At 38.4% G+C, this 22,511-nt stretch overlaps 1 protein-coding gene across 1 annotated transcript in view; it reads right to left on the bottom strand.

The window, feature by feature from the left end:
• Window positions 1–22,511, bottom strand: part of LOC136866781 (histone-lysine N-methyltransferase 2C-like) — an 811,555-nt gene that overhangs the window by 694,705 nt on the left and 94,339 nt on the right. Inside the window, 3 exon segments of the mRNA XM_067143888.2 lie at window positions 5,095–5,214; window positions 19,405–19,677; window positions 20,672–20,769. Of these exon segments, the coding sequence (XP_066999989.2) occupies window positions 5,095–5,214; window positions 19,405–19,677; window positions 20,672–20,769 (491 nt within the window).

Genomic DNA, 22,511 nt, shown 5'->3' with positions numbered 1-22,511 from the left:
TTGTCTTTATTGTAAAATATGACCGTATTTGTAGCCCTATTGTAAATAAATCACAGGGTTGAGTAGTAATAATGTTATTGTTTTTACGTCCCACTGACTACTTTTACGGTTTTCGGAGACGCGGAGATGTCGGAATGTTGTTCCGGAGGAGTTCTTTTACGTATCAGTAAATCTACTAACACAGGGCTGACGTATATGAGCATTTTCAAATAACACCGGACTGAGCCAGGATAAACCTGCCAACTTGAGTTCAGAAAGCCAGTGCCTTAACCGTCTGAGCTATTCAAACGCAGCCAAGGTATTTGAAGGTGCTCAACTACGACGGACACATGTCAAGAGATTTACCAGCATGTAAGAGAAATTCCGCAGAACAAAATTTTGGCAACTCGGTAACTCTGAAAACCGTAAAAGTTGTCAGTGGACGTAAAACCAAAACATTAGCAAGTTAGAGTTCGTGGTTTATAGCATTTAAAAATCAGAGATTTAGCGTTTTGATTTTCAAGTTTAACATTTTATAGCATCTAAATTTCTCAAATTTAGCGTTTTGTAGCAAATTGGTTAAAAATAGGCATAATTTGCTAATCAAAATCAACTTTCAACCTATTAGCCTTCATTCAAGACTGCCTATCAGTTAAAATTATCTTGTACTTGCTAAAAAAAAGTCTACATCTACACTGTTCGTGGAGGCCCAAATGCACAGCAGTGCTGCCGAGGCAAAGGAAGGACTGCAAAACATTTTTTTCTTGAAGTGTTTGATTGCAAAGTTGGCACATCAATATCGGCCTATCTGTATCGCTTACATAAAAATGTCCCGATTTGTGGCTCTCGGCATACTGTTTGATCGTCACTTTGCTTCTACCCATGGCTATCAGACAATAAAATAAATCGCTACCGTACTTTAAAACAGGAACTACTGCTCAACACCAATGTCAAGAATAACTGACTATGATCAAGGGTTAACACAAAGAGAATGAACATGTGTGCTTCACAGTGTATTTGCTGTTTGATTGATTGTTCTTTGCAGTGCTCTTTGGCCAGTGAAAGATATTCCACACATTACGAAATATTCTCTTGCATACCATTTATGTATTTTTTTGTCACTTTAACATAAATTTGACTAATCACATACATAAGAATACACAGAGCAAAGTGAGCGTTTAGCTCGTCTATAGTAACAGGAAACCAATGTTTTTTTGGTTTCTAGGGAAGCAGATAAATTACCAAGAAATATATAGGCATAGGCATTGGTTTCCTTGGTAACGTCATCCCAGAGCTGTGGAGTTAGAAATTCATTCCCTACGTCCATTTCTTTCAGATTATTTCTCAACTCCCTCCTCACTATAGAGTGAATTTTAGAAACTGGTTTGCATGTTACAGAAACACGCTTATTGCCAACAAGATCATAATTCCAAGTATCATTTTACTAGAATTTTCACCCGCTCTTGTTGCATTCTGGTTTTGTCACACAGTTTCAATTGGCACTGTCATCTCGGAACTGAAATCAGAATCACTTTCATCACTGTCAGTCTAAGAAGAGGAAGTATTTTCACTCTCCAGAAAATCATTTCTACTCTCAACATCATTATTTTCAAGCCAATTGTTAATAACCTCATTCCATGCTGCGTTTGGATGCCGCCATGATTGTTTACAACGAGCGGCAAATTGAGGTGCTTTTTATTTTCCGTACTTCAACTCAGAGTTACTATGTACACAGAGAAAATAGCTTCATGTATCATCTGACATCAGTCGGGTAGGCTGCAAAACAAACAGACTTAATCTCTCTGACCAGCTAACCGCGATAATGAACTTATAATTGTTCCGTGCACCAGGACGGAAGTGTCCGCCAAAGTATTTCACCGCCTTACGATCGCAATGGGTGCCATAATAATTCTTTCTCCTGAAATAAATAACAACATATATATTATTTTTAAGAAAAATGCATCTTTTTAAAAAGATATATGTTTATTTTGTATAAACCGAGAGTTTTGCATCTATCTCGCATAAATTGCATAATTTTGCATTTTATTGCTAACTCAAAATCTCTAAAAACCACTTGTACGGGTCATATTAGATGAAGGCACATACACTGACAAAGTTTCGACGTATTTCGCATTTATCGCAAATGCTAAAAATTACAAAATCTGGTTCAAAATGCACCAGACAGCACTGAGATCGTTTCCATAGTTTCCCCATTTTCCATCAGCTAAATACATGGGCCGTTATTACGGCCAAGGCTCTCCCTTCCATCAGCAAAATACATGGGCTGTTATTACGGCTAAGGCTCTCCCTTCCCAGTCCTTGCCTTTTCCTATCTTATTGTTGCTGAAAACTTATCTGAATTAGCAAGAGATGATCTGGAAAAATCGACAACACTAACTTACTTTGTAGAATCACTATTACTGTATGTGTGCTTTCTTGACACTAAATGAAACATAGCAGCGTCCTTCCTGGTTGATGTATGCGCCTACCCTCTGATGATTTGGACAAATTATTCTGGTATGATGTAGGCCTAGTCAATGTGACGAATAATTCCAGGGAACTTATCTCAAATATAATCAAATATGTCGGTTGGCAAGATTTGTAGTCAAGTTGATAGTTACGTTGTGTCAGGCTCAAGAAACAAGTCCATTATATTATCTTTTGAAAAGCAAAATCGTATTTTTAAATGTAACTTCCCGTACATTTCAAATTAATTGCTGGAATTTTGGAGCAGACCACCCACAGGAGCCCGTCGGATCATCCTATCTTCCCAGAATCATCTCAACATGATAACAGAAAGTATATGCTTCATGGTACATAACCAGATTTTGTGATTTTTAGCATTTACAATAAATGCGAAATATGTCGAAACTTTGTCAGTGTGTGTGCCTTCATCTAATATGACCCGTACAAGTGGTTTTTAGAGATTTTGAGTTAGCAATAAAATGCGAAATCATTCAAAATGCGAAATTATGCAATTTATGCAAGATAGATGCAAAACTCTCGGTTTATACAAAATAAACATATACTTTTTTAAAAACGATGCATTTTTCTTAAAAATAATATATATGTTGTTATTTATTTCAGGAGAAAGAATTATTATGGCGCCCATTGTGATCGTAAGGCGGTAAAACACCTTGGCGGACACTTCCGTCCTGGTGCACGGAACAATTATAAGTTCATTATCGCGGTTAGCTGGTCAGAGAGATTTAGTCTGTCTGTTTTGCAGCCTACCCGACTGATGTCAGATGATACATGAAGCTATTTTCTCTGTGTATATAGTAACTCTGAGTTGAAGTACGGAAAATAAAAACCACCTCAATTTGCCGCTCGTTGTAAACAATCATGGCGGCATCCAAACGCAGCATGGATGAGGTTATTAACAATTGGCTTGAAAATAGTGATGTTGAGAGTAGAAATGATTTTCTGGAGAGTGAAAATACTTCCTCTTCTTCAACTGACAGTGATGAAAGTGATTCTGATTTCAGTTCCGAGATGACAGTGCCAATTAAAACTATGTGACAAAACCAGAACGCAACAAGAGCAAGTGAAAATTCTAGTAAAATGATACTTGGAATTATGATCTTGTTGGCAATAAGCGTGTTTCTGTAACATGCAAACCAGTTTCTAAAATTCACTCTATAGTGAGGAGGGAATTGAGAAATAATCTGAAAGAAATGGACGTAGGGAATGAATTTCTAACTCCACAGCTCTGGAATGACGTTACTAAGGAAACCAATGCCTATGCCTATATATTTCTTGGTAATTTATCTGCTTCCCTAGAAACCAGAAAAACATTGGTTTCCTGTTACTATAGACGAGCTAAATGCTCACTTTGCTCTGTGTATTCTTATGTATGTGATTAGTCAAATTTATGTTAAAGTGACAAAAAAATACATAAATGGTATGCAAGAGAATATTCCATTCACAAGTAATGGTGGGCCAAAGGGTTAAATCATTCAATGTGTGGAATATCTTTCACTGGCCAAAGAGCACTGCAAAGAACAATCAATCAAACAGCAAATACACTTTCAAGCACACATGTTCATTCTCTTTGTGTTGACCCTTGATCATAGTCAGTTATTCTTGACATCGGTGTTGAGCAGTAGTTCCTGTTTTAAAGTACGGTAGCGATTTATTTTATTGTCTGATAGCCATGGGTAGAAGCAAAGTGACGATCAAACAGTATGCCGAGAGCCACAAATCGGGACATTTTTATGTAAGCGATACAGATAGGCCGATATTGATGTGCCAACTTTGCAATCAAACACTTCAAGAAAAAAATGTTTTGCAGTCCTTCCTTTGCCTCGGCAGCACTGCTGTGCATTTGGGCCTCCACGAACAGTGTAGATGTAGACTTTTGTTTAGCAAGTACAAGATAATTGTAACTGATAGGCGCTCTTGAATGAAGGCTAATAGGTTGAAAGTTGATTTCGATTAGCAAATTATGCCTATTTTTAACCAATTTGCTACAAAACGCTAAATCTCTGATTTTTAAATGCTATAAACCACGAACTCTATACATAACCTCTAAGTGTGATTCACTCCTAAAATTTGAGGTTAAACAATGTTCTCGGCAGTGTTTAAACACACCGGGCGAGTTGGCCGTGCGCTTGCGTCCGGGAGATAGTAGGTTAGAATCCCACTATCGGCAGCCCTGAAAATGATTTTCCATGGTTTACCATTTTCACACCAGGCAAATGCTGGCACTGTACCCCAATTAAGGCCACGACCACTTCCTTCCAACTCCTAGGACTTTCCTATCCCATCGTCGCCATAAGACCTATCTGTGTCAGTGCGATGTAAAGCCCCTAGAAAAAAAAAAGTGTTTAAACATGGCCAGTTGAACACTGTTTTTAAACCGTGTCTAAGTGATAAAAATCTTTGCAATGTGGCAGCCATACTTAGACAATGTAACCATAAACATTGTCTAAATACAGTTTCTGCAATTGGCCCATAGCGATTGATTGTTTTATTCTCGGAGCAGAGCAACAAGATTATCATCCCCTCCTACAATTGATTAAATGACAGATTAATTGTAATTATTGTATAAAAGAGGCATTTCCCTCATTGAATTACTTTTAGTTTGCAAGAACACTCTACAGTAAAACTTACCAGGAAGTAGTGCTAAACCAACACAGCTACCATGGTAGTGATGACCACATAGAGTGCACATCATCAAATTAGAGACATCACCCAAGGCAAAGCAGGACATACACGTCACTTCTCCACTCACTGCAACATAAAATTATAATTTTTTTAGGATGTACATTTAAAGAAACTCAAGAAGTGAACAAATGGACAGGCAGCAGAGATATTAAAAAAACCATAGCAAATAGAAAATTTATGATGCTTGTTGTTTAAAGGGGCCTAACATCTATGTCATTGGCCCCTAATGATACTAAATGATACTAAATGACAATTTAAAAGTCCAAAATCATCCACTGACCAGAATTTAAAACGTGATGAAAATTGAATGGATGAATATGAAAGTAAAACAATCAGTGGAACCAACACGCAATGCCCCACATTCTCAAAAACTAGCGTAAAACAATAGTATTACTGACCAAGGGACTGCTTCTAAAGCACAATCCTGAATCGATGATGAGGTCTTAAGCGTGCCGGCACCCGAGTTAATGAATGTTTCATTTTGTACATAGAAACATCTCATCTGTGTGGCTAATTGTTGTCTAAAGGGGTCCCAAAACCCGGTCATCGGCCTCTCATAATGGTACTCAACGCTAGTAAAGTACAACCATGGTATTTGTCATGTTGCAGTACTAATCAAAAGTACCATACTCGCAGCATTCCACACATTATGGTACTAATCAAGGGTAATGCACATGTAATACGCATATGTAACGCAGACCTATGGTGTTTCTCACATTACGGCACCATTTACAGGTAACGCAAACCTATGGTGTTCCTCACATAGGTGTACTAATCAAAGGGATCGTAGGTTATGATCTTCATTTCCGTGTTGACGTTTAACTAATAAGACAAGAGTTTGAGAGATGTTCCACCATCAACACATTGTAAAATACATTAAAATTATAAGAAGACTGGTTTCGACTCCCTTGGAGTCATCATCAGTTCCTGTTAAAAATTAATTCAGGGGGAATCTGATAACAATCATCATAATAAGAAAAATTTAAGGTGATAGCCTGGAAAAACATCAACGGGTTGCAAGACATTACTTTGAAATGCAACGCATACATGGCAAGTAGCACTTGGAAATTAATATGTTCCTAGTTCTGGCCTAAACTCTCCTGTGTTCATGGAACACGTAACACTGGAAACACATGCACTGTTGAACACGTGACACGGACACTTATGATATGAAATTTTGGCTCTCCAAGAACGTTCCTGGACTTGACAGTTCTTTTTCTATCTTAAAAAACTGGATAACATACACACACCTTGAGACAAATGTACAAAGACATGATTCTGGTCTAGACTGTCGCGCATTCATAGACATGGAAGTACTGGAATTTCTTGCACTGTTCGAAAACACACTTACGATATAAGACACTTACATCGATACATGGATAAATATTTCATTTTTAACAACATTTTTGAGGGTATGGTAACAATTTTTAGCCATATTAAGGAAACTTATCAAATATCTTGGATCTCACAAGTCAAAATAAGTCATAAGAAACCAAGTATGAAAATTTTCCCCACAATAAAAAGTAATAAAGATGAAGATCTTGTATAGGCACACAGGATATATCAACTATGAATGAAGTTACGTGGAAAATAATCAATTTGCGAGAATTATATTTTCTGTACGGCATTTTATTCACATCATTAGACTTACATTTTTCGACAGAGGAGTTGAATCGTGATTTGGATGTCATAAGATGGCGTTAAATAATTCAACAAACCGAAGTTCAGTATTGAATGAATGATTTAGTACACAAGAGGAGACCCCATTTCAATTATGTCATTGACAGACAGAAATGTAAAAATAGGTTTGATTCTATATGAAGCATCTTTTTCTTTCCTCATTTTATCACAATTTATTTGTCTTCAGATTAGCATGCTAATCAATTAGTATAATAAGTTGGAATTTTTATTTTTGAAAATAGGTTAAGGTATGTAGTGATAAGGTCATATATTATAGTAATTTGTGGTAAGGATTATTCATACTGAATGTCGAATGGAGACGTCCACCGACAGAATTGGTTTATTGAGCGATACTTAGAGGACTTGAAGGCTATGTTTCTCGGAACCTACGGTGAATGAGTAGAATGTTGATGATATAAATTTCTTCCCTGAGATGCTACCGAGATTATCTACACTCCGACTTGGACACACATGGGGTAGAATAGCGACTGGAAGAATTCTTTGGATAACTGCGGCTGTTGAAAGCCAGGCCTTTAGTTTTAAGTACATTTCATACGTATTCTCTACATTTATCACGTTAGGATTTACCTAAACAGCTGTAATTGAGATAAGAGAGACTGCATTGTTTAGGTTAGGTTTGCTATCAAGTGTCCAGACAATGCCAGAAGTTCCACGATGGAAAGAATAAAAATAAATTACAGGAAATTTGCCGTATTTATGGATATCTAAAGGCGATAATGCATTTTATGATCATGTTTCATTTTATACGTTCGTTGCCTCCCTCCCTTTTTTTTTTTAACCAATGCACAGTACGTTTTGTTTGGTGTTTCTGAAAATCATAAGCGTAGTTAGTGGGGATGTAAAATCAATAATATTATTATCGAATTATTTTACATTTTATGGCCTACATTGGACCACTCTAGTCAATTATACAAAGGATTTCCCAATCCTTTGTTCTGTTGAAATACCCTCAACTTAGACCTTTTATTGATCTTGGTCTGTAGCCTGGTATATGTGTGTGTCTTGAAGTATCTTAATTTTTCCTGTTTTGTTTTTGAGATTGTCTATTGTTATTTGAAGTTCTTTAATATCTTCCTTAATTTCTGTTATCCATTTAATTTTGGTCTTGCTATTCCATAATTCTTTAATTATTCTTCTGCTAATTCTGGTGTCAGCTGTTCTGATAAGATGTCCAAAGAATGATATACGCTTTTTTCTAATCGTGCTCAATACTGGTTCAATTTCCTTACAACTGATTTATTTGATGCTATTCTCCATTGTCCATTACATTGATACTGCATATTTATGCATGTTCTAATTATTCTTCTTTCTGTCTTAAGTATTTTGTCTGTTTCAGCTGTATTAGTAGTTTTAAAAATGGTTTCACTAGCATATAAGTTATTTCTGGCTGTGTGATTGTTTTATAATGTCTTAATTTTGCTGCTATCGATAAGCTTTTTTTATTGTATGTAGTCTTGGTAATATAATTTGCTTTGTTTCATTTATTTATTCATTCCGTTATGGCAAGTTGGTTTCTCATTAAGACTGTAAGTTATAATTTCCCCTAAACACTTAAATTTATCAATAATTCCGATTTCTTGCCCATCAATTGTAATTTTATTTACCAGAGGAGGATGTATAAACATGATCTCAGTTTTTTCAAAGGATACTGTAAGACCTATTTTTTGTGCTATTTCCTGTAGAGATTTAATTTCATATCAAGTTTCTTGAATATTGTTGGAGAATAGAGCAAGGTCCTCAGCAAATCCTAAAAATTTTAAACTTAAATTTTGTTTAGAGCTTCCAACTTTTATGTTCTTTGGGTTGACCTTGTACCATACCCTCATTATAAATTCTAAAGCACAATTACTGTAAATAGTTATGGTGATAAGTCTTCTTGCCTTAAACCTGTTTTAATCAAAAATGGTTTAGAAAACTCTCCTCTAGACGTTACTTTTGATATGGTATTAGTTAAAGTAAGTTCTATCAGTTTAATTAATTTAGGATGGAGTCCAAAATTCTGCAAAATGTTTAACAATTGAAGGTCTACGTATACAATCATATGCCTTCTTAAAGTCAACAAATGTTATCACTATAGGCTTGTTTTATGTAGTACATACATATTGAACCATACGGTTCATGGGACAATTGTATTAATTTTAGTATTGGATATTAGTATCACAAGGCCACCCACGAAGCCATTGTCTTACAGTATATTTCATAAAGGAGTCCAGAAGTGAAGTGAGCTAGAGCGTCATTATGAGAAATCTCCAGAACCTCATTAAAAGGAGTTATGTCCCAAGCCAAGCCTCTTGATGAAGATTGGGGACGCTTCCCAGATCCCGGCAAAACTTATATTAGGAGGGAAGAAAGAATTAAATTAATATCTTTGGTTACGGAAGAGTTGCATTGGATTTGAGACAAGAATTGCAACATGCATAATTTCTGCTTAATTTTGATATGCATTAGGGCTGCATTCATAAATGCATTCGTTAATTAGAGCTCATGTGCGGGAAAAAAACTTCGCGGGCGCGCGTATATTGCACGCGACCAAGCGGCGTAATGACGCTAAAACTGGATTATAAAAATAAGGCCGCCTGGCATATCAAGCTCATTCTTGGACAAGAAGACCGCTTGAACGAGTCGTCATACGGCGTGTTGGTACTGAGAACAACGCTTTGTCTTCGAGCTGCACATACTACTGGTACTGCTGTATCTGCGAGGAAGTAAGTAATCAACTTGAATATTCAGCTGAATTTAAGATTTTACCTGTGAGGATATGCTATGGGGAGATGAGGTGCTGCCTGTAAGAAACTAATGAACTAGTAGCTTCATATTTCTGTGAGGTCAAGGTATTACTGACGAAAGGCTAGAATTAATATTGGCTCAGAGTAGGAATCCAGAAACGACAGGTTGTCCGAGTGAGAGGGTGAAATAACAGTGACTGAGAGGAGTGAAGAAACTGTGTACCAGGTTTAAAACTCTGAACGAGACTTGGTCAATGTAACGTGTGAGACACGATAGTAGGGGAAACAGGCATCGAGTTTGGACAGTCTGTAATGAATGAATTTGTTTTCAGTTACCTCAGCATCAAGTCAGAACGAGTGTTTGACATCATCATTGCGAGGAAGCCACAACCAGGAGCTGAAGCCAACACGACAACGGGCATCGATCCAAGAACGTTGGGAGCACCTGATCAGCGCGACGCCGAAGGGGACATCTTCCAACTACCTAGGGAGCTGTATGAAGGAGCCACACAAGAAAGAATGTCTCCAAGTGGTCAACAGTATCTGATGCCAGCGCCGCAATCTATCATGATGTGGTATATTCAGTGGTCCACAGGGAGGGCCGCTCCGTCATGTCATCGATAACATAAGGTCAGAGCTTTCCAATTCTGTTTCAAGCATGTCATTTAAATTTTGATAGGAATATGGGGGGCCATCAGTCAACAGATTAGTTATGGTAGGAGAATTTTCCTTGTAATTAAGAGCTAGGCCTCAAGCTCGAACCCCGTACATTAGGATAGATAATATTTTGTAGATTCCTTGTTAGCGTGTTTATATTTCATTTCGATTGTATTATTTTACGTACGTGTGTTTTTTTTATGGGTCGGATCGAACTCCTTTGGTCATGGTAGGTGAGTCTTACAGACAGGCACTTTTTATTATATCGCAGTTAGGCATTTGTTTCTGCAGACGTAGATACGTATAGTTGAGACCAGCATGGAACCCGTAATTCACCCAGCGTCACTGACAGGGCGAGCGAGTCCGAATATTTGAGAGATATGAGCATTATGCAGATAGCTGACTGTATGTATTTGAGATGAGAAAGCCCGGCACAGTTTGAGAGTGTATTGGCTGCATGAGAGAGGCCTGATTAGAGCCATGTGTTTATCGCATATGGATTTGTGTCTTTGTCGTATCAAGGTTGAGCCCATGGGAGGCGGAAATAAGATGAGTTATATCGCTGGTGATATTGAGATGAGGGCAGATCGCCCAGGTGTATTTAAAAGAGTATTTTTTAGCAGCCAGGTTACGTGAGGTATTTTGAGAGGCGAGATGTTATTTTTGGCAGTCAGCTGAGCTCATCAATTATGTGGACTGTCGCTGGTGAAGTGGTTGCAGGGGTGAGGGTGCTGCGCCGGACGTCACAGTCTTGAGAATTGGTTATTGTCGTCTGCAGCTTGTCAAGTGTGCGAAGGGGAGGAGGAACTTGATGTTTTGAAAGCAGGAAGAGATCTTTTTTATGTCCTATTTGTTCTACGTTAATTTTTAACACTGGCCCGTTTGATATTGACACCCGTGGATATTTTAGTTATGTTCCTTTTATAGTGTTTGCATATGAATCTTATACGCCTTACTCGTCATGGGACTAGGGTTCGTGACCGAGTCAGGTCACTGTACATTCTGTGTTGATATTTGTTTACACCGGGGTTCGACGGCGCGAGGCATAGTAAATTTTATGGGACTCATTGTTTGATGTGGATTTCAGCAGATATCCATCTTTCTAGACTTCGTTACTTACACTATTGTAACATGCTTGTTCCAGCACAGCTGTTTTTCGTGAAGGCAGTGAACTGGTTGTCATCGGCTCAGCATTATCTTGACCAAGCATTCTGAAAGCTATCTGATTTGTAAATAACTCAAGTTTATGTAATAAATCCCTATTTGTTAAACTTTGAATGCAGCGATGTTTTCTGTCTGATATTTTATTTTATTTAATTTAGCGAATTCTTACCTGAGTAGGCACATGTCCTAGTGTTTTATCTTTATGTTGCCCCGTTATCCCCATGTTATCCCTGAGAAGAGCGCTTATCCGGCTGAGTGAAGAGGACTGTGTTCAGGTAAGACTATGTGCACCAGCTCACGTCTGTGAGAGTTCTTTCACTACTGTACTCTGGGTTCGAGACCGGCTTTCGCCTGGCCGGAACTTTATAGAGTCCAGTAGGGCAAGACTGTGATGCCTTCCAGCGTCATGTCTGCAGCCTTTGTGAATTTACTAAACGTCACCACAATCCTCTATTTGCAACTAGTGCTGTGGCATCATTTAGTTCTATACCTCTTATCTTTAAATCGTTAGAAACCGAGTCTAACCATTGTCGTCTTGGTCTACCTCTACTTCTCTTACCCTCCATCACAAGATCCATTATTCTCCTAGGTAACCTATCCTCCTCCATTCGCCTCTTGTGACCCCACCACCGAAGCCGGTTCATGCGTACAGCTGCATCCATAGAGTTCATACCTAATTGAGCCTTTTACTCCTCCTTCCGAGTACCCTCCTGCCATTGTTCCCAATGTTTGTACCAGCAATCATTCTCGCTACTTTCATGTCTGTTACTTCTAACTTATGAACAAGATATCATGAGTCCACCCAGCTTTCGCTCTCGTAAAGCAAAGTTGGTCTGAAAACAGACCGATGTAAAGATAGTTTCGTCTGGGAGCTGACTCCCTTCTTACAGAACGCTGTTGATCGCAACTGCGAGCTCACTGCATTAGCTTTACTACAGCTTGATTCAATCTCAATTACTATATTACCATTCTGGGAGAACACACAACCTAAATACTTGAAATTATCGACCTGTTCTAGCTTCGTATCACCAATCTGACATTCAATTCTGTTGAATTTTTTACCTACTGACATCAATTTCGTCTTCAAAAGGCTAATTTTCATACCATACTCACTGCAGCTCTTTTCAAGTTCCAAGATATTAGACTGCAGGCTTTCGGCACAATCTGCCATTAAGACCAAGTCGTCAGCATAGGCCAGACTGCTTACTACATTTCTCCCTAACTGAATCCCTCCCTGCCATTTTATACCTTTCAGCAAATGATCCATGTAAACTACAAACAGCAAACGTCTAACTCTTGTAACTACCCTGAACCAAGAACTCATTCTACCAACAGTTCTCACTGAAGCCCAATTGTCAACATAAATGCCTTTGATTGATTCTAATAATCTACCTTTAATTCCATAGTCCCCCAGTAAGTACACCATTATTAATTTTAGAGTGATGATCTGCTCAGCACAACTTCTCCAGGTCTAAAGCCTTCTTGGTATTCTCCAAACTCTTATTCTAGTTCATCTTTAATCCTTCCATATAAGATACTGGAAAAAATCAAAAAATGTTGTATATGCAGTCGAAGATAGACAATCCTCTATAATTATCCGGATTACCCTCATCTACTTTTTTATGAAGAGAGTGTATTAAGGCTGTTGTCCAATGTTCTGGAAATTATTATTATTATTATTATTATTATTATTATTATTATTATTATTATTATTATTATTATTATTATTATTATTATTATTTGTTAGGTATGTTGGTGAGTAAAACAATCATTTTGATTGGATTTTTTAAAATCACGTTTTAAACCCACTTCTCTCGAAATATTACCAACAGTCTGTTCGCCTGAGTTACGAGATATTAAACGATCACTTTGTTAATGATTTTGCATGCTATATTATAGCAACAACTGCGAATATTTCCTAACTAAAGGAAACTCGTTTTCTCATCCCAAGCTATGTTTAGGCATGCCCGCAATGGAGGAGAGCTGCAAGTACCATTTTTACCGCATATCAACCTTCCTGCAATTCTTAAATCTCTGGCAGTACGGTACCGGGAATCTAACTCAGAGCCCTGAGAACGGTAGATAATTGTGTTAACCATTACACTGGCGGACATTCTTAACTACAAAACACAAGACATATAACATGACTGAAACGAGCTTTGCAATACACGGGTCGAACACAAAACTATTCACCTATTTGTGCGACGTCATCAGAGCTGAAGCAGGCCCACGCTATGGAAACGGGCATTTCTTAACTACGAAACACAGATGTTACCGCAAGACTTTGACACGTATTTTCATTGCGTGGGTGTCAGACTCGTTGGCTGAATGGTCAGCGTACTGGCCTTCGGTTCAGAGAGTCCCAGGTTCGATTTCTGGCCAGGTCGGGGATTTTAACCTTCATTGGTTAATTCCAATGGCCCGGGGGCTGGGTGTTTGTGCTTTCCCCAACGTCCCTGCAACTCACACGCCACACATAACACTATCCTCCACCACAATAACAGGTAGTTACCTACACATGGCAGATGCCGCCCACCCTCATAAGGTCTGCCTTACAAGAGCTGCATCCGGCTAGAAACAGCCACACAAAATTTTTAAAAACAATTGCGAGGGTCGTACGGACGAAAATATTCACTAATTTGTGTGATGTCATCGGAGCTGCAATAAGGCTTGTACCCGCTTTGAAGCGGAATCACTGTTCTTCTCTGATGAATTATGTTGGGGGGTCTTGTATGCAAGATTTTTTTTGTTCATTTTCTTTGTCTCTAAAAGCGACAGGGTGTCTAATACATGATTAAATACAGCACTATACAAATGATTTCAATGAACTGGAGAGACCTTTTGTTTACTGCTAGAGCAACTTGTGATATTAAATGAATTTCTTACAGAAATGTAATGGATTTGGATAATGAAAGACAAATGCACGAGAACAGCTGGCAGAATTTTGTGAACGTCTGCAGGTATAATCAGAAATTACCCTACACACGTCTCCTGGGTGGTACTCACTGAGCAACAATATTGGCTGCCAGATAATCCTTTGAATCTCCTGGCATATATCATACGATATACACAATGGAACGTGAGTCAGTAAACGGTCCTTCTAAAGACATGCTGTCCCGAAAATTAGATCATAGTGTGAAGATTCGTCAACTGAATATAGAAGGTGTTAGCAGATCTAAATGCTGAATATTGCACAAGATCTGGTCGATAACAACACTGACATAGTCTTGAGCTCGGAAACGTATGCAGAAAATGAAAACCAACATGCGTGTGCTTTTATATCTTAGGGCATTAATATGTTCTGAATATCTTGTGTTAAAACTTCTCCCAGTCTGTCCAACATAAATTCTCAGTAGTAGGTCAACACATGCTTGATTACAATCATAATTTTACTAACATACAGTAAGATATGGAAATCCTTAAGATATTAAACAAAGGTCCCCTATTTGATATAACGGAAAACTGTTTTATACATTCAGATCAGTATTTCAATTCAAACTACAACCTTAATGACATTTCAGAGAAATCCAACATTCTATTTGAACTTCTCATTAAAATTTTTAGAAACTTTAATTTAACAAAGCAAAAATCGATTTTCCATTCAATTCATGGTACCTATCCCCAGCATTTACACCTATTCCTACACCCCTCAGCCCCGCTATGAAACAGCCCCCCCTCACTTCTCCCTCCCTTCCCCGTTCTCTTCGATCTGCCCTACCACATTTTTTCCCCTCCCTTCCTGATCTTCCTTCCCCTCATATCAGTTATGCAATATGCCCAACACATCGCAGCGCAAGGTGAGTCACATATTATATTTTTATTATTTTTATTTTTTATTTATTTGTACTATTCAACCCTTGTACTAATTTGGCTTTTTATTATTATTATTATTATTATTATTATTACTTTAGTTTACGTGTTTCCACACTGAACTGCGAATCTTCTTCACCTACTTCAGAGAAATAATTCAACTTTCAAGTGCAACTTTTGCCTTCAGTTTTTTAAGGACATTATAAACTAGAAGCTCTTTGGATATCAATGTACCATGTTTCTACGGTACATTGTTCACTGCGTGTGCATAAACTGTTTTCTAAATGCCACTGCTACCATATGATGACTTACAGCTGTCAGAATTTTGTAGTGAAGAATACACTAATTTTCAAGAATCTTCGGTATCCAGATTGATTAAATTGAATTATCCTTTAACGGCAGCTCAGTACCTTACTTTAACGCAATTTATGCATAATTTAAAACGTTTTTCTCCATTGTGGCGGTTTCACCTTTAACTTTATAGCATCAAACTACAATGTTCCTGCGATATATGTACATTGTTTATGGACTATTCAATATGTTGTGCAATTTGTGTTACTGGCTGATGATGACCTTGACCTTAGGTCGAAACTAGTTCCAAATAAATGTTTCATTTGTAATGTGACTCGCATTACAAAAATTTTGTATTGAAAAGGTGGAACTGTTAAACTAAACTTTTCATTTTATATGTATTCAGTACAGCTGTCAGAATGCGCTCTGTCTCCATCCAATTATTGTGGCCACTATGATACATGATTTCCGTGCTTTTTCTAAACAATACCAGACGAATGTAATGAGGACATGGTCCCTTAAGCAAGTTCAACGCCAATTATTTTTCCGGGGCTTGCTCTAATTACCACAATGATGGGAAGTTAACATGAAGATCAATAGGTATGATGCAGCCATCCACTTATTCCTGTTATTTGGTCACTGGCATAAGTTTTTGTTAAGTCCTGTACTCATAAGATTTTGTTAAGTCTTGTACCACACAAATTATCATTAGACCTCCCTCTCTAGTTGTTACACTCATGACCGAGTATTCTGACCCTAGAACTTCATTGCTTTTCCCAAATGTTGATGCCATTCTGTGCAATCTTGCGTCTTCCGGACAGTAGCTCTCCATGGCATCTTGACCTTTTGCCATAGACCTAGTCGACTTTTAAAGGTTACATTATACTCGAGAATATGGTTCCAACTGCAAATATCAATTCTCAAAAGTTCTGGAAGGCATTGATTCGGCCCATCTTGAAAAATGCTTCATCAAGAATTCAGCATTGATGGGAACAAAATTTCTCGACAGTTTATGAGGAAAATAGTTTCTTCGAGGATCAGGTGGCGGTGGTGGCGGCGGCGGCGGCGGCGGTGGTGGTGGTGGTGGTGGTGGTGGTGGTGGTGGTTTAGGAATTTAGAGGATAAGAATCCAACATAACTAACTATACCACAGTACCACAAAAGACAACAATCAGAAACATTAATTCAATAAACATAAAAAGTCCACTGTGACTTGACAGACTGATTTACTGCACTTCAAACTGTCCAACACAATGTATCAGCATTCTGACCAACTTTCAGAGACAGTACAACACCCCACTCTCCATAAAAGATTTCAACAAGGAACTAGTCACCGAAGGAACTTGCAGTTGCTAACGGTTACAGCCATATGCAACTAACAAACTTCCACACAAAGTAAACAACAAGAAGTAAACAACAAAAAACTGGAACAAGGAGTCTTATGTCACACTAATAACTTTCAATGCAAAAAAACAAATCTGCCTTTCTAACCACAATGTAGGTTAACATGCATAAAATATTACTTATTGATCTTTACAGTCTGAGAAGTATGTACAGTAGGTAGCATGTATGTACGAATTGCTTATATGTCTAGGAAACAGATGGAAAGCAGCAACTTACCGTATAAGAATACAGTGAAACCTCGATTCTCCGTTTTTCGAGGGACCATGAAAATAAAACGTACAATACGGGAAAACGGAAAATCCGGGAATGAATGAAAACCATCAACAATTTGGCTAAACATCACAAAAATGAAATATGTATCATTATAATCTTACAAAACTCCTAAACCAAACCAAACTACAGCCCCAGTGGAACTTTGCCTGCCAAGCGACCGCTGCTCAGCCCGAAAGACTCCAGATTACGAGGTACGCATGGTCAGTGCGACGAATCCTCTCGGCCGATATTCCTGGCTCTGTAGATCGGGGTCGCCAACTCACCATTAGATAGCTCCACAGTTAAAGGTAATCACGTAGGCTGAGTGGACCTGGAATCAGACTTATATCCAGGTAAAATTTTCTGACCTGGTCGCAATCGAACTCGGGCCTCTGGATGAGAGGCGGGCATGTTAGACCACGAAACCGCATTAATTACCGGTACGCGAGTTCAAAATCTCGATACTTTATATTCAGTTTTACAGGGGAATCTTCGTCAGTTTCCCGTGAAAACTTCTTTCAGTTCAGCGACTTTGATTAGGCTAGCCAAACTCTTCGAAAAATCTAATAACGCCAAGCCAAATGACAATCGACCACAAGTAGTTTTTAATTCTCTCATCTAATAAAATAAAGCACATTAGATACGAAAGCACCCAAAATGAATGCGAAATCCGTTCATTTCTTAATCTTTCATTGTAATTTGGTCTCCGGTATACTGTTCGTAGTCAGTTTCTGGAAATCTCGTACCACGCAAATTAGGCCTACGTCGACTTTTAAAGGTTATGTTGAACTCGAAAACATGGTTTCAAATGTAAGTATCAATTCTTAAAAGTTCTCGAATGCATTATATTCAATTCTGCGCATCACAAATCCAATCAAATTGGAAAGATAAAAGAAATATCAAAACTTCAGAAACTATGGTTATTCGTGACCTTGAGGTCATCTGAAAAGCGCGCTCGCTGCACATGTCAGTACGAGTTTGAAATTACACCAACCATTTAAAATGTAACGTGCGCAAATAAAACGACTGCGTTTTTTTTGGTATTTTAACACGAAAACGTAAAATTCCCAGTCTTACATTAGGACCTAAACAGTAATAGGCAATTCCAAAACCTCCCATGGCTTTTTTTTTTTTTTTTATGTAAGGTGCAACATCTGTTTTGGTCTCGCTAACAATCATGTACGATAATATCAAAAATACTGAATTTGTGTTAAGAAGCAGTTTCGATTCCTGCCTGAAAGCCCAGTTACTCTGCAGTGCCCTGAGCCAAGTGCCAAAAACCTCTTCGGCAGTACGATCGAAAAAAGTAAAAATATAAACATCTAACCCTGGACATAATATGGACGTTTTATAAGTGCGAACATTTGACGAAACTCGTTCCGTCTTCAAGCAGAGCTGTCGAAATGCGCCGTGTCTCCTTGCAATTGTTGTCGCTACGCTCTGCTTTATGATTTTCCGAGATTCTCTAAACAATACCACCCGAATGCGATGCTAAGATGGTCCCTTATGCAAGGTAACCGCCGATCGCTTTTCCAGTACCGGTACAGTACTTGCTTTAATTATCGCAGTGACGGGGCGTTAACGCCAAGATCCATAAATATGCCATAGCCGTCCTTTTGTGAGATACAGTGTATTAAAAAATGATTGATCGAGGATTTAGCGTTGATGGGACTGGAATTTCTGGACGGTTGATCCGGGAAATCGTTTCTTCGAGGAACGGATAATGCGGGACTTTTACAACGTGATTTAATTACGATGCTCGCGGGACCACGTAATTTGAACGCATATTCCGGGAAAACGTATTTTCCGGGAACGGATAATCGAGGTTCCACTGTATGCGGATAGAGTACACACAAAACAAAGACACGGGTGAAAAATTTTTGGCTGCAGCCTTCATCACTAGGGAAACAGTCAGACTTAACATTAGATAACAATTCCTTTCTTACATTCTAGTCTGTCTGTCTCCTCACTCCCCTTACCGCTCAAAAGGGGTTTCTTCATCAACAATGGTCACTACCATTATTATTCTATCTGCAATGACAAAGGCTGCAGCCAAAAATTTTAGACCAATGTCTTTTCTTTGCCTGCATTTTATCCAAGTGTTCTTACATGGTAAGTCCTGCTCTCCATGCTTCCTAGACGCATATGTACATTTCTTATCTACAAGCAAATGAAATGCAAATGACCAACAATTTACATAATATTTTAATTCTTGAAAGTATAAAAGGACAAAGAAAGACTTTATACTCACATAGTAAGGGAACTTGGTCTAGATGCTGACTGCACACCATCATTAAAGTTTTGCTGTCCTGAAATGCTCCAGAGGCCGCAGCACATGGAAAATGTAGATATCGCTGACATGATGTCACAGTACAAGAAATAGTGGCACCAAAATGGCTACAATACGAGCATCGTCGAGAAGATCCTTGCAAAACAGCTGGACCAACGTTTTCCAAAACCAGGTCCTCTGTTCGAGACACTCCAGCGGACCACAGTGCACAAGACTGGTGTACATAAAAGTGACCTAAAAATAAGAAAAGCCAATTAACATACATACATCCTCTTTATAGACTGTTGTGCCTTTCAACGTTCAGTGAGCAGGCCCCTGTGAATTTACTAAATGTTTTCATAGGAAAACTAACATTGCAAAACATCTCCCACCCAATTATGAAGAAGAGATTGTGAATTTGCACTGAATTTTTTATTGATTTGCATCAGAGAAATCTGTATTTACCATCACAAACCACTAATGATGACCACATGCCGGAGTATTTTGAAATGCAGCTGGACTGTATTAATGAAGGTAGCAATGTGATAATTCATCATTTCATAACTCATTGTACTGCAGTATATTCAGTTTTGAAAATAAATAGGTAACAAAGCCCACAGATAAAGAAAAAACACACTTCTTTCCCTTAAATTCCCCTTCCTAAAATTAAGGTGCAAGAATTATTTGTGTATAGGGTACAGTATATATCTCTCACCATTTATTTCTTCTCCAAAGTGTATATATATATATAGGGCAATACTACCTGTAACGAGCACTGCATTGCTTGACAATACATTAATGTACAACAGGAAATGTATACAGTATACTCAAGAGATAAGACATATGAGGAGGTATTAGCACAGATTAGAAACAAAGATGATTGCAGGATAGGATAATACTAAACTAGAGTAACTCATCAACTTCAGTATTATAACATTAGCCTCAAGGAACTATTCCCCTTAACTCAGTTCTCAAAATTCTTGAAAACCCAACTCAAGAATCATTTCAAATGTTGATGTTCTTATACAAGAGATATGTATATTGATTGGCCACAGTGATAAATGCTATTTAAACTTGGTTCCTTCCAGAGCATCAACAACATCGTCACTGCTCTGTTTCGAACTTCAGCAAAGAATATTATTATACAAAAGTTTGCTCCTGGTCAATTTTGTTAGTATTAAACAATATAAATGTCAATCTCAGTGGCTAACAACATAAAATTAGCAGTGTATTACACAAGAGATCTCACCTGAGGACTCAAATATGGTGTTGACATCAGGTTCTTCCACAAATCCAACCATGCTGAGTTCATCGACAGGCTCAATGTAACTACTTGGGCAAGGATTTCTGTGAAGAAGAAGAATATATATAAATTCGCTTAAAATCTTGCACAAATGATCCCAACAGAACAAATATTAAATGGGATGCGCAGGTATTCTGGGTTTTCTTGATGATACAAACCTGACAGAGGTAGTGTCATTTTTGAAGGGCGGAGAAAGTAAATTCGACACACTATTTTGTACGATGTCAGCATGTAAAAGATCTCTGGCGACACATTTAGTGTTACCTGACAAAATTCATTAAACTCAGCCATAGACGCCCAAGAGAGATTTAGTTTACCCTGCCATCTAGTAAGCCTAGAGTAAAACAGAATGTAGAAATTGACGAGCAGCCAGCCAGATGGCATCAAATTAAAATATCTGCACACGATAGATGAGCTCACTTGCCAGATTATTACTTTTCATTCCTTCAGATTCAAGCACTTATTTCCTGATATGACATTCCTTAGGACTGCCACGCCAAAACCATCGGCAGCAAACTAATAATATCGCTCTAGTGTGCATGTATTATAACCTGAAAGAAGTACGAATACAATAAACACTCGCAAATAATAATTTTTTTGCTATTATTATTAATGGTTCATGTTTGTGGGTTACTGTAGTCACGTCCTAGTTCGTGAACCATGGGCAACGGCTGAGTGGCCTAGTAAGTGGTCCTGAGAGTCGGGATACCAGTTGCTATGGAATGGGAGTGGGCATCTCGGACATATTCTGAGTCGTGGCCCTAATTGTGCTCAGACAGCTAGGACTATACAATTCACCGGTGGTCCATAACCCGTTAGAGGAGAGATCCTCACTTGGACTATGTGCAAGTAGGGTAGCATCCTGATTCATGAATTTACCAAGCTCAGAACATTTTAAGCGACCTATGGGAGTAACGGAGTCCCACCCCCATTTGACAGGCGAGGGACTCCTTGGAAACAACTTGGCGAACGAAATGGAATTCGATGGGGAGCTATCAATATTAATGGGGCTTATGGAAGAAAGAAGGTAGAACTGGCTGAGTCAGCAAAGAGGATGCATCTGGATGTGCTAGGAGTAAGTGATATTCGGGTAAGGGGAGATAATGAGGAAGAGATAGATTATAAAGTGTACTTGACGGGTGTTAAAGAGGGAAGGGCAGAGTCTGGGGTAGGGCTCTCTATCAGGAATACCATTGCATGCAACATAGTTTGTGTTAGGCATGTAAATGACCGAATGATGTGGGTAGATTTGTCAGTGGGAGGAATTAGGACAAGAATTGTGTCCGTATATTCACCATGTGAGGGTGCAGATGAGGATGAAGTTGACAAGTTTTATGAAGCATTGAGTGACATCGTGGTCAGGGTCGACAGCAAGAACAGAATAGCGCTAATGGGCGATTTCAATGCGAGAGTTGGGAATAGAACTGAAGGATACGAAAGGGTGATTGGTAAATGTGGGGAAGATATGGAAGCTAATGGGAATGGGAAGCGTTTGCTGGACTTCTGTGCTAGTATGGGTTTAGCTGTTACAAATACATTCTTCAAGCATAAGGCTATTCACCGGTACACATGGGAGGCTAGGGGTACCAGATCCATAATAGACTATATCTTAACAGACTTCGAATTCAGGAAATCTGTTAGGAATGTACGAGTTTTTCGCGGATTTTTCGATGATACAGACCACTTTCTGATCTGTAGTGAACTAAGTATCCCTAGGCCTAGGGTAGAGAAAGTGAAATCTGTCTGCAAACGAAAAAGGGTAGAAAATCTCCAGGGCGAGGAAATT

The sequence above is a fragment of the Anabrus simplex genome, chromosome 3 (genome assembly GCF_040414725.1).
Source record: "Anabrus simplex isolate iqAnaSimp1 chromosome 3, ASM4041472v1, whole genome shotgun sequence".
NCBI lineage: Eukaryota > Metazoa > Arthropoda > Insecta > Orthoptera > Tettigoniidae > Anabrus > Anabrus simplex.
The sequence above is the reverse complement of the archived record's forward strand: the minus strand, read 5'-3'. Positions and strand labels throughout refer to the sequence as shown.